The sequence below is a fragment of the Elgaria multicarinata genome, chromosome 3 (genome assembly GCF_023053635.1).
Source record: "Elgaria multicarinata webbii isolate HBS135686 ecotype San Diego chromosome 3, rElgMul1.1.pri, whole genome shotgun sequence".
NCBI classification, from domain to species: Eukaryota; Metazoa; Chordata; class Lepidosauria; order Squamata; family Anguidae; genus Elgaria; species Elgaria multicarinata.
Window position 1 is genome coordinate 72,754,057 of NC_086173.1, and position 13,159 is coordinate 72,767,215.

At 47.4% G+C, this 13,159-nt stretch overlaps 1 protein-coding gene across 1 annotated transcript; it reads left to right on the top strand.

Annotated features, from left to right (window-relative positions):
- Positions 1–4,860: 4,860 nt before the first annotated feature.
- On the top strand, positions 4,861–10,831 carry IL17B (interleukin 17B). Its single transcript, XM_063123288.1, has 3 exons — positions 4,861–4,897; positions 7,479–7,804; positions 10,483–10,831. Exons 1-3 carry the CDS (start codon positions 4,877–4,879, stop codon positions 10,727–10,729), a joined length of 594 nt encoding a protein of 197 aa, XP_062979358.1. The 5' UTR covers positions 4,861–4,876; the 3' UTR covers positions 10,730–10,831.
- The last annotated feature ends 2,328 nt before the right edge of the window (positions 10,832–13,159 follow it).

The following is a 13,159-nucleotide window of genomic DNA, read 5'->3' on the forward strand; positions in this document are numbered from 1 at the left end:
GTTGTTGTTGTGAGGATAAAATGGAGAAGAAGAGGATTATGTACGCTGCCTTGAATTCCTTGGAGGAAAAAAGGTGGGATATAAATGCAATAATAAATTAAATTAAAACATCATCCACCACCCCCATCTGGTTCTGTACTCCTGTGATAAATAAAAGTCTAGTTTCACAGGATGGTGTCCCCCCAAGAGAATATTGAATATGCTATATAAAGATAGTGGAACAAATCCTGTAATGGGGTCTACATCCTAGAAGGCCTAGCAATGGGTCAAAAAAATCCTGGCTTTCTCATACAGGTACCTGCATACTCCCCGCCCCCAAGCAGGGAAAGTGGTAGCTTCAAGAGATGATTTACACTGGGAAAACTGTGCAGTTGTTACCTCCCTACCCACCCCCCTCTAGGCCATGACACTGATCCAATTTCGGCATGCCTTGCAGCCACCTCTAAAGAAAAAGTGAAAAGTTGGGGGATCTGACCACAATCTCCCATGTCTCACTCGGTTAAGATGTCAGTCTGCTGTAGCATGCACTTATCACAACTTAGACTTTGTGGGGCATTCTTGCAAATCCCGATTCAAACGCAATAGCCCAGTGTCTAGCTCACATGTAATGGATGGGGGTGGGGTGGGGTGGGGGGCAGGTAGCCTTTCTATATGGGAATAACCTAGAGTTGTGTGCATGTGCCCACACGTATCATTCAGGAAACTGAAGTACCAGTATTTTTTTCTGTTGTTAGGTTAATCGCGTCATCACACAGACAGAAATCGTGTTTGTTTACCATCGCTTCTCCGCCAATGCGTTTGTCCCTCATTACTTCCTCATTACTTTTGAAAGAGGAAGTAAACAACTTGCACGTGGCCCATTCAGTGAGCCTTTTTGATCATGCTGCTTCTCTTGCACACAGCAGAAGATAATACGGACTTACCAGGGTTTTTTTGTCATGCGAAGAGTGCTAGAAGGGGTGGGAGGCACACGTTGTCGTGAGAGGGACCCACGAAAATCCATAAGTGCCCAATAACGAGTGTGCAATAAAACGCTCATCTGATGAAGCTCTAAATCTCAACTTTGAGGTGGTGGGGAGTGATATCTGCAAAACAGCAAGAGGGAAGAGAGTTAAGTACCTCCTCGCCCAATACTGTTTCTCTAGTTAAAATCAGAGCCCCTTGCAGCTACTTAAAACACAAACACTAACCATCAGGTGCTCTGATTCCTGCTCTGCCATCTCACATGTGCTTTGGCTATGAACCTAACCGCTTGCTGTGATGTAGAGCAATGCCCAGTTTCTGACAACAGCAGCAGATCCTTACACAAGGCAGACGTGGGATAATTTGTTAGAGTTGCTAAGCATGGATAAAATAGAAACATGGAGAGTTGAATGGATGAAGTCTGGGGTCTGGATGGGGGTAGGACTCTGCAGTGGAATAGAAATAACATTTATTTGTTGCAGGCAGGACAAATGAATAGCTCTGGGAGATACTAGATTCCAGAAGCAGTGGGAAACGTCTGAAGCAACCAGATTCAGGAAGCATCTCTAGGTATGAGAAGACACATGGGATTTTAAAGGGGTTTGCTTGGCAGGTAGAAATTTTACTGATGCAGCTTTCCCCACCACTGAGATGCAGTGGAGAAGGAAGCTGAATCTGTTGATTTTCTGCCTGACATACAGCAAATATGCAGGATCTCTTGTCAGGGAAAGAAAAAAATACGGTAACCCTAAATAAATTATTATAAAATTCTTAGGTTGTGCTGGCAAACCTCTGATACAAGACGGGAGAAAATTGCTTTTTATTTCAAACCTAGATGGTGGGCCGCACTACATGTGACACACACTTCCAAGTAACTTCACCCCAATGTTTAATTTTTAATGAAAAGCATCAACTAGAGGCTGCAAACAGAACCAGAGAGAGAGAGAGAGAGAGAGGAGAATGGGCCTAGTCCTGCCAGCTGTTTTTCCTTTCAAAATCACCACCCTTGCTACTTTTCTTCTATGGAAATATAAGAAATGAAATGAAATACACACACCCATATATTTTCTCTCACAGGGAGAAAAGCGGCTCAAGGAAGAGAGTTATGAGAGGAAAAATAGCCAACAGGTGTTGTTGTTTTTCTAAGTCAATGAAAGATTCTGCATTATTATAGTTATTAGATAATGTTTACTATCCAATACTTCCAAAACATACTAAGCTCTGTAATTGACCATCATATGTCTTTTCGAAAGTAAATTCCATTGAATTAAATGGTACTTACTCCCAGGCTAATGTGTATAGATTGCAGCCTGTCAGATAATAAACGTATTTTATTCAACAAATGCAAAGCACTCCAGTTTTGCATGGTCAATATCAGCCTTGCCCACCCTGGTGCTCTCCAGATAGTTTGGACTTCAACTCCTGTCATCCTCATCCAGCATGTTCAGTTGTCAGGAATGCTGGGAGTTGTAGTCCAAAACATTTAGAGAGCACCAGGTTAGTAGGGAGGCTAGTCTATACTATGAGTTTGGTTACTTTCTTTAAAGGGCAGGGAGACTGCTAAACTGGTCTCACTAACAAGATGTGTGTGTGTGTGTGTGTGTGTGTGTGTGAGAGAGAGAGAGAGAGAGAGAGAGAGAGAGATTCCTATGATCTGTTGGACTGACAAGCCCTTAGCTAGTTTAGAGCATGTCTAATATTTAGAAACATCGGCTGCGGTCTAGATCTGGTCAGGCACAAGTTGCTTTGCATAACTGGTAGTAGGGCTGGCATCAAGGGTAGGCATGGTTGGCCAACTACCAAGAGCCCACACCCCAGCAGGGGCCCACTGATGAGAGCGCCCTGATGTAGCTTCTTTCCACCATTGTTCACTTGAGTCTCACTCTGGTCCAGACAACAGTGGGGGTGAGAAGGAGCAGCAGTAGATGCCTTGGCCTGCTTCGTCACTGGCTCTCTGCCTGTCAAGCAAGCCAGTGGTAGCAATGATGAGAAAGGGGACAAGGAGCAACAGCAGCTGGTGAGAATGGTGGTGAGAAAATAGATTCACCTGGGTGGTAGGGGGTCACTGAGAGCATCTGGCCCAAGGGCCCTCAAAAACCTGTAGCCAGCACTGACTAAAACTATAGATAGGGGATGTCCATTCTTGAGCACATTAGAAGGCAGATGGGCATGTGCGCCACAGATTTTTGGATAGGAAATGCATTGAATGCCTTCTATCCAGTTTTGCATTGTGATGCAGATGAGCACTGGCATGGGCAACTGCATGCAGTCTGCACCTGTGATTCCCAATCCCACAAGGGAATCGGGACAGCTGCCCCTGTTGATTCAGGATATTATAATCCCACAGTTACGATCTCAATCCGGAACAGAGAGACACATGTAGTAGCAGTTCTAAATGCAATACTCTACCACCACCACCGCTGCTCATCCCCATTCCTACACACCATCAGCCCAGAGAATTGCAGTGTGTATGTCTACAACCAGCCCTCTCCATCAACTCTGTAAAAACACAAATGTGGGGAAAAATGCAAATGCTAAAAACACAAAGTGTCTAGGTACCTATTCGTAAGGGGAAGGTTTTAAAGTCCTGGGAGGCTGGCCTCCGCCTCCGCCTCCTCCTCCTCCTCCTTCTTTTTTAAAGCAAGAGATTGTCTGATGAATCTTTATACAATACAAACTCCAGAAAAGCTCCCTGCAGCAAGCTTTCAATGCAAGGGGAAGCAAGTCCATATTACTTCGTCTATGTGCTATAACAGGAATGCGCAACCTTTTCAGCCCTGAGAACTGCATCTGGAGCTGCCTGGAGATCTGGGCCTGCACATGCGCAGGCAGGCACATATGCACACACACACTCCCCCTGCCCACATCTCCTTTCCCTTCCCAAGTGTATGTGTGGAAATAAAAGCTTCTCCCATTCTTCAGCGATCACCACTGAGATTGCTGTTTCTCATTTCCCTTCTTGGTCCATCCAAGCCCAGGCTTACTCATATTTTTTTTTTCATTCTCCACCCTTATAAACAATTTTATGACTGAATCTCTTATTTATTCATGGAATTGCCTCATCATTTCTCTTTCTTTCTTGATAAACAAAATGCAGGGAAAGAAAAAAGATCATTTGCCTCTTTGTATGACACCAAGATCTTTCTAGGTGCTCAATAAATGCAAGCAAACAAGCAAAAGGAGAGTCCATTCATGGACTTTCTATTCCCGTTTTCGTCTCCTCACCGCACAGTCATTCACGCACATCTAAACTTGAGTGCAGCCCTTCCATGTTGTTCTTGTCCCTAACTGGCCTCTGCACTGCCCCACGGACGGTGCCTTCCAGGACTCTGGTTATGCTAATTGCTTGACTTCAGATGGAAGGGACCTATACTTTGCAGTGCTTGGACAAGCCCTGCATTCAGCAGCCCACCCACTCACTACAAAACAGGCTGGCCTCCCAGGACACACACAAGGCCCGGCTCTCATCCTCCTCCCTCTGCCTGGTGAAACACTCTTCTCTTCACTGCTTCCCAAGTCAATGGTTGCTCCTCCTGGGACATTTGGGAAATCCCTCCACTACAATGGGACAATACCTGCCCTCACCACCCCAGAAGTCGGCTTTCAGCCAGTCTCCTTTTTGCCGCCCCCACCCCGGTCCTTCAAGCAGGCCCAGCCTGGACACCGTATGGGTGTGCTGACCCCGGGGGAAGCCTACATGCCTGATGGGCAGCACTGACGGTTGTCCCGTCTGTCAACATCTTTGCTGGCACCCTGAGCTCATTTCCCGGTGCCAGGCAGGCCCACCTCCCTGGCGATGAAGAGATTGGGGGTTGTTGCTTTCCTTCTTAAAGCGCCCTGCCCATCTCGTTCTCCTTCATTCTGCGGCAGAGGGAGGCATCTGTGGAGGCCTCGCTCTCAGCCATCCGCTGAGATGGAGTGGGCTCCAAAACTGGTAGGTGCTTGGCTTTCTTTGTGCCTCTTTTATTTACTTTCTATTTATTAATGGCCTGTCAGGCTTGTTTGCTCTGGGAAGAGTAAACTTGGTCTGGATGAGCTATGCAATGCCTGGCATGGAGGAGGAGGAGACAAAAACGGCCTCCCAAGCAGCAAAAAAAGGGCCCAGAGAGAACCAAGTACTTCTGCCCTCACGGAAGAGGGGCAAACAACACGATCGCTGTTGTGTCGTCGGAATGGTTGAATGTAGGCATATAAAGCTCTGCTTAGGCCCTGGGGAACTGAAAGCACTAGCATAGGATGGAAGCAGCCTGCCAAGCAGAACAGTGCAGTGCGGAGAGCATCTTGGCAACTATTATTTACTACCACTGATGCTTCCCCATAGCATAAGACTGGAAATGAAGAGAATGGATGAAGAGGAAAGGAATGGCCAGATAAAGAGCCCACTCAACAAAGTACAACAGGATCTTGTAAGAACATTCCCCAACCTGGTTACCTCCAGATGTGTTGGACTACAACTCCCATAATCCCACAGCCAGCTCTGTGGTATTATGGGAGTTGTATTCCAGCACATCTGGAAGGCACTAGGTTGGGGGAAGCTGATCTAAGAGGTCATGTATAGCATGGAGCTTGACTGCTACCTTGCATTTCAAGGGACAATGGTTGGCACCTTGAGCAGAGTGCCTCTGAACATGTGCAAAGCACATGGGGAGACTGAGATCCAGTGTAGTGTAGAGGACAGTGGCAGACATGGACTAGGGAGAAATCAAATCCCTGTTCAATTATGAAGCTTGCTGAATGACCCTGGAATAATCATCTGTTCAGCATCCAACCAGCCTCTCTTAGAAGGTTATTGTAAGGATAAACTAGAATGATCTCCATATTGCCCAGCGCTCCTTGCCCTACAACTCCAGGCACTCTTGAATGAAATGGATTATCATTCAGGCCTGGTTTTGGAACGGAAACTGCCTTAGTCACCCCGTAGGATGATCTTTGCCAGGAGAGGGACAGGGGGAGTGCAACCCTGTTGATTCTCTTGGACCTCTCTGCAACTTTTGATACCATCAATCATGGTATTCTTCTGTATAGGTTGTCTGGGCTGGGAATTGGAGGCACTGTGTTGCAGTGATTCCGCTCCTACTTGGACAGTGTTGCTGGGAGATTATTCTTCTGTGCTGTGGCAACTAGAACATGGGGTACCACAGGGCTCTATTGTATCCCCAGCGCTGTTCAACATCTGTATATGAAACCACTGGGGGAGTTATACGGTGGTGTGGGCTGAGGTGTCATCAATACACAGATGATACCCAGCTCTACCTCTCTTTTTCATCAAATCCAGGTGAGGCAGTGGCTGTTCTGAACCACTGTTTGAGCATGGTAATGGGCTAGATGAGGACTAACAAACTGAGGCTCAATCCAGGGGTGTGTGTGCTGTCTTCACAACATGGAGTTGGTAGACCCCACAGTATTGCTGCTGCAGGGCAGTGGCAAGTTATTTTCATGGAGGGAGGCAGTGTGGGCTTTCTGGTGGCCATTAGGCTGGCCGGGCCTGTCCCTCCCCTTCCTGCAACTTCTGGCGACCAATAAGAGGTTTCCTGCAACCCAGGAACGCCCCCCCCCCAGTGCAGCGCCTGAGCGAGGACAGACAGGAAAGAGTCAGGATGAGACCCTGATTTTCCTGCTGTGGGTCTTTGGCTGTTTGCCCTGGGGTGGCTCCAAATTGGAGGCTGCATCCTATAACCGATACAGCACAGATTCGGCACCACCCCAGGGCAAAGACGACGTTAAGACAGCCCCCAGACAAGATGGAGGTACTGCTAGTGGATGTTTCGTCTGCCTGGCTAAATGATGTTCAACCTGTTTTAGAAGGGTTTGCAGTCCCCTTAAAATATTGGGTTCATAGTTTGGGTGTGCTCTTGTACCCAGAACTGTCACAGAAGGACTTGGAGTACCTTTTATCAGCTTAGCCTGATATACCATCTATCCCCTTATCTGGACAGAGATAGCCTAGCTACAGATATTCATGCTCTGATAACTTGTCTGGATTACTGCAACGCATTATACATGGGGCAGCCTTTGAAAACGGTCCGGAAACTTCAGCTGGTCCAAACCAGTGCAGCAAAATTGTTAATGGAGACTGGCCAATGCGATCATATCACACCAGTACTTTTCCAGCTGCACTGGCTGCCAGTCCATGTCCAGGCCTGATTCAAATTGCTGGAATTAACATTCAAAGCGCTGATGTGGTTCCGATTGAAAAAGTTGGGGTAAATCCTTGACTTTTTCAATCCACAGCTTTGCGGGAAAGCCCTGCGGTGGCTGCGTAGCTGTGCCTGTGCATTCTGACTGATGTAGCGCAGATCCACAGCCACCCCAGGGCTTTCCCCACATTTAGACAGCTGCTATGTTTTATCATGATGGTTTGTATTGTTGTGTTTGTAGGTTTGTATTTTATCGCAGCTTTGTTTTATTTCAAAATAATTGTATGACACCCAGACAGCCTGTTTTATAAGCATCTTGTAAATTCAAAATCACATAATTAAAAGATGAAGCGACTGGCCTGCCTGTCTTTTCCCCAGATGGTTTTCTGCGCTCTCTGCCTTTCCTTCACACTAGATGCCGCCACAGAAACAAAAGGGCAGAACAAAGGCGCCAAAGGGAAAAAGAGAGGGCCAGCGAAGATCAAAGAGCAGCGTCTCCGGGCTCAGGCATCCTCACATGACCCAGTGCTAAGAGTAAACCCAGGGGCTTCCACAGACTACACCCTCCTGGAGGATTATGAGCAGAGCATCCATGAGATGGTGAACCAGCTGAGGAACAGCTCCGAGCCACTGGAGAGCAAGTGCCAGGTCAACTTGAGACTTTGGATGTCCAACAAGAGGAGTTTGTCTCCGTGGGCCTACAGGTGAGACAGAACAGAGCGCAGCTTCTCGGGGGCCTTTCTGTACAATCTGAAAGACTGCCCTGCCTGCATGTTGTTTTCAGTGTGATGATCAAGGAATCCATGCTTCAGAGTTAACAGCACCATCACCTGTCCCTACGTAATGGAGGGTTAAGGGTAGCCGTGCGTGTCTTTGAAACTTCCTTTTTTTAAAGCACTCCAGTGCTGGCTCTGCACAGTAAAGGACAAAAGCCACAAAGGAAATGGGAGACTTTTTAAAACTAAATGGGCTCCGAGTGGGGAATACTTACGTTACTTGTCACTGATGATGTCACATCACCCAGCAAGAGCCTGCAAGACTTGCACAGCCACATTCCACAAATGCAATAGTCACGATCGAGCGATCTACTGAAAAATGTTTTTTTTCCCAAGTGCAAATATAGCACACCCTAGTGCTGGAACTATATAATATCTTTGCAACAGAAGTGTAGCCTTAGTTGAAAAGCATCTAGACTGCAACCAACAGAGTGGCAAACGTGCATTTACTCAAAGTTGGTCAATCTGTAAGGGTCATGTGAATGTCAGAGCCTACTTTAGCCCACAGGGATCACAGTAGGGAGCTCCATCCGATGAGCGTTTTATTGCACATTCGTTATTGGGCACTCATGAATTTTTCGCAGGTCCCTCACATGATGTCGTCTGCCTCTCGTGGCCTTCCATCCCTTCTGGCCTTCGTTGCGCCGCAAGAAAAACCAGAAAAAATCCGGTACTGCTCTCTCCCACTGTGTGTGGGAGAAGCAGCGTGATTACACCGCCCGACTGAATGGGCCTCGTGCTCCTTGTTTACTTCCTGTTTTCAAACAGGAAGTAACTGAGCAACGAAACCAGGAGCCAGCGTTTTTTCCCAGGTGTGATGGAACTCAGGATTAGCATGTGCTCCAGGGACCTAATGACATATTGAGGGTGCAGTCCTATGCATGTTTAAACAGAAAAAAGTCCTACAACTCTCAGCAATCCATGCTGGCTGGGGAATTCTGGAAACTGTAGGACTTTTTTCTGTCTAAACATGCATAGGCTTGCGCCCTAAGATGTTGCTGCTATTGCACTCATGTCCTACTTGTAGGTTTCCCACAGGCAGCTGATTGGCTACTGTGTGCATAGAATGCTGGACTAGATGGACCTATGGTCTGATTCAGCAGGGCTCTTCTTAAGTTCTTTGGCATTGGGTTCTTTCAGGGCCACACTAGGGGACTTCTCCCAAATTTTGGATTGATTCTATGGGGCTGAAATAGAAATAAGAAAGTGAGAATACATTGCAATCTTAGATCCCACAGTGAATTTTGTTGTAGCCTAAAATCTGAGCAATTCAGGATTTCAGTGGTGGATTTGGTGCTGCAGGTCCACCAACTACCCTAATCCATTCTGGAGTGGACTGGGACTTATAGAAGCTTGGAGTCTGAAATAGAATTGGCTCAAGCCCGGTCCTCTTTGGGAGTTTCTAGGTCCCTGCATACACCAATGAGACCATTGTGGTTATGCAGCCTAGAGCCTTGATCAAGCCTTGCCCTGAACAGTGTGAATTGGGCCTTTCTATCACTTGTTGTCTGGAGACAGCAGGCAAAAGAACGTGGGCTCTACTGTGCAGGCTGCAGGCAGCTTCAAAGAGTCGGAGATGCCCTTACACACGGCTGGCCCTGTTGGCATGATCAGAAATTGAGTCCCATGAGATGCCCCAATCTCCCTAGCAGTAGGTTCCACCCATTGTGGGCTATTCAGAGGTTGTGGGTGTGGCATGCTGTAACTCACTGATTGATTCCTATGCATATTTTATACTGCCCAGGTCTTAAGACTCAGCCAAGAAAATACTATTGATGTAGCAGAAAATCTTGGTAGCTGGGACCTGAGTTTGTGGCACTGTATCCCCCTCTTGTGGTGCTCTTAGAAGTTAATGAATATGCTATTTTTCTGAACAGGTCAGCTAAGCCATTTCATTCATCTTTTAAGAAACACAGACTACAACATTCTGACAGCTCCAACACTATATGATTAATTTCTGGGCTTTATGGTTCTAATCTAATCATGTCAGGGTAACCACAACCAGACTGGTTTTGTTTACCAAATCATGTTACAGTGGCACATGGAATCCTATTGCTCCACTGGCCTCTGGCTTCACCCAGCTCAACGATCTTTCACAAGGGTTGCTCCCTGTGTGGAAAGACGGTGCTGCTTCCTGCAACACAACCACGATGTGCCAATGTGTAGCACCAGTCTTTGGCCTACATTCAACAGCAGAGCCTGGCACTAAGTTGAAAGTTAGGGATGGGGAACATGTGCCCTCCAGATGTTGTTGGACCACAAGTCCCATGATCCTTATGCCAGCTAGGGCTGATGGGAGATGTATGGGATGATCTCTAGACAACTGTTGCTGAGTACAGCTCTGGCAGCAGGACTTACAGAAGAATAGCAGTCATAGTGAGGGCTTGTTGGTTTACGGGTGGCAATGGATGCTATTACCTCATTTGTGGAATATAGGAGGCTTCACACAAACTGAACACAAGAAGGTGTTCCAGCAGCTGGCTGATGCTTCCTCCCCCATATTCTGGGGCATCTCTGTGTTTGCCTGTGACCTGCCACCTTCTTGTCCTCAACTCATTATGTAAATAGGCACGCATGTTCTGATGTCGGCACATTTCTCCCTTTAGGATAAATCACGACGCAGCACGGATCCCAGTCGACATCCCCGAGGCACACTGTCTATGTGCAGGATGCATCAACCCCTTCACTATGCAGGAAGACCGCACCATGGTCAGCATTCCCATCTACAGCAAAATCCCAGTGCGCCGTCTGCTGTGTGAGCCTAGCAAGCCTCACCGGAAGAAGAAAAGATGCCACAAAGAGCACAAGACAGTTATGGAGACCATTGCTGTGGGCTGCACTTGCATTTTCTGAGGACACACGAAAAGTGGCGCTCCTATTCCTGCTTCAGTTCCTTGTGGTGTTTTAGTACTGCTCTTGTCTTCCTACCCACCTCCTTTTGCCAAGTCTGGTTAGTGCTGGCTCTTTCTCCTACCATGGTGAGGCAAGACTGGTGTGCATTCAGAGGGTGAAGCGGCTTTGGTTGGGGCCTATCTCTCCCATTAGCCTCAGAGGGCTGGAAGTCTCATACACACAGTAAGCAATCTATTCATTAAGGCATTGGTGTCAAAACTCTTCTAACCAAAGGGGCAAATTCAATTTAGGAGAAGTTCTCAGGGGCTATATCCCAGTGGGTGGTCAAAGGCAAAAATAGCAGCATATGGTACCCTAAGGCTGCTATCCTATGCATGTTTAGACAGAAAAATGCCCTACAACTCCCAGCATTCCCCAATCAGCCATGCTGGGAGTTGTAGGACATTTTTCTGTCTAAACATAGGAGTGCGGCCTAAGGCTTTTACTGCCAGTGACTAAGCCTTAGGGGAGCCATTTCAACCTTTTACAATGGGGAAAAACCGCAAAAACTCAAACCACCAAATGAGCAGCAGTTGTGCGGGGGGGGGGGCTTGGGGAAGGGGGAGTGGCTATCTGGGAAACCCTGGAGGGCCACATTGGGACCCCAGGTGGGCCTGCTTTGGCCCGTGGCCTGAGGTTCAACACCACCGCATCAAGGGGTTTGTCTGCCCCAAGTTAGTGCTTCAGGGCCAAGGCTAAGATAGACATACACAAATGCCTCCATTAACCTTAACAGCACATGCTATGAATCTACAGCCATATTTCCTCCTGCCAATTCTTTTCTCTTTGCGAGGGTGTGCCTGTTTGCTGTGGAGCAGAGCAGAGAACTTTCTTGGCATATGAGAGATAAGGCTGCCTAGCGCAGAAGGAGGAAAGAGTTACAACATCGGTCCAGAAAATTCAAATGCTTATCTCCCTCTCTCCAGCATTTTAGTCACTGCTCAGCTTACAAGCAGAGTTTGTATCCATCTTCTGGAACTGGTCAATACTTAGGCTAGGATGGCATCAACATTCAAAGAGGCCCTTTTATGCTCACCTCCTTCTTGGAAAACACGGACCAAAATGGAGTCTATAAAACTCAGAGAACACATCACCTGCATCTACTGCTTAAGCTTAAAAGCTAGGAACAGACAATTTACCCTTTTTGATAGCACTTCTCTGCCTTTCATGTGGGAATCAAAGGCGGCTCTGCTCTTGCCATACTTAGCGGGGGAAAGGGAGTGGCTTCCCAGTCCAAGGCTGTTTGGTAGGTTATTCTTCACTTTACACAAAAGCATCAAGGAAATGCTTTATCTTCATACCAAGCAGTTCTAGGACTCCTGTGCTGGCAGGCCTGATAACGGGCCCTGGGGATCAGCAGGCAGCTTGGCAGAAGGCCAGCAGGGAAAGAGGGGCAGCACTTGCAGCCAAAGACTAAGTAGGCCCAGGAGACGAACAAGGGAGGCCAGGGCAACCTATTATGCAAGTCATCCCGGGGGTAAAGGGCCATGACCATTTGTGGAAAGCTCCTACCCTTGCCAATCTGCTTTTCATTTACATTACCCCTCCGCCCTTCCCCATTTCAAAAAAAGACCCCCTCGGCACAGTGGAGACAAGAAAGGCCTCATCTTGGTGGCAGCGCATGTTTTGTATGCAGAAGGCTCTGGATGTAATCGCTGGCAGCTCAGGTTCTCAGGTAACAGGCATGGGAAATTCCCTGGCCAAGACCCTTGAAGAACTGCTGCCAATCAAAGTAGACAACACCGGGCTGAATGGACCCATGGTGGTCAGCAAAGGGGATGAAAGCCATGATTAAGGGTGAGAGATGATTCTGGCTCATGGAAGACAATGCCAAGCAGTACAAAACAGAGGAAAGAATTCCTAGGGCAGGAGCAGGCTACATGGTGCCTCTAGTCACCGCTGTGCCCTGGAGACCTTTCTTGGTGCCCACAAAGTTGTCAATTTCCTCTGGTTTTTGTTTTTGCTTCTGTTGGTGCTGACAAATGAATTTGAAGGAGCTGTTTAGTGTGTTGGGCCTCAGACCCCACCTCTGCCTTATCCTTAAATCTTTTGGACAGATTACTTGTCTTTTGTGTCTAGCCACACCAAGCAGGGCATCTATTTTGTGATGATGCCCACAAGTTTCTCACATTGCCAAATGTGTTCTTAGGGGGTTGCCTTTGTGTGGCCACAGCATTAGAGAGAATGAGCTGGTAGCTTCACCTTCGGCTTGCTTCAGTTCCTCAACAAGGTGCAGGCAGTCAAGACACAGCTAAAGAGCTTGATCAAAGGAGAGCCAATTTGTACTATCTTACCCCTCCCAGAAGCTGGAAGAAGTCACTCATTGATCATTGTGTTCAAGAAGCAGCACTGCTGTTAGACAGTGAAGTGGATTCCTCATCCGATTTCACA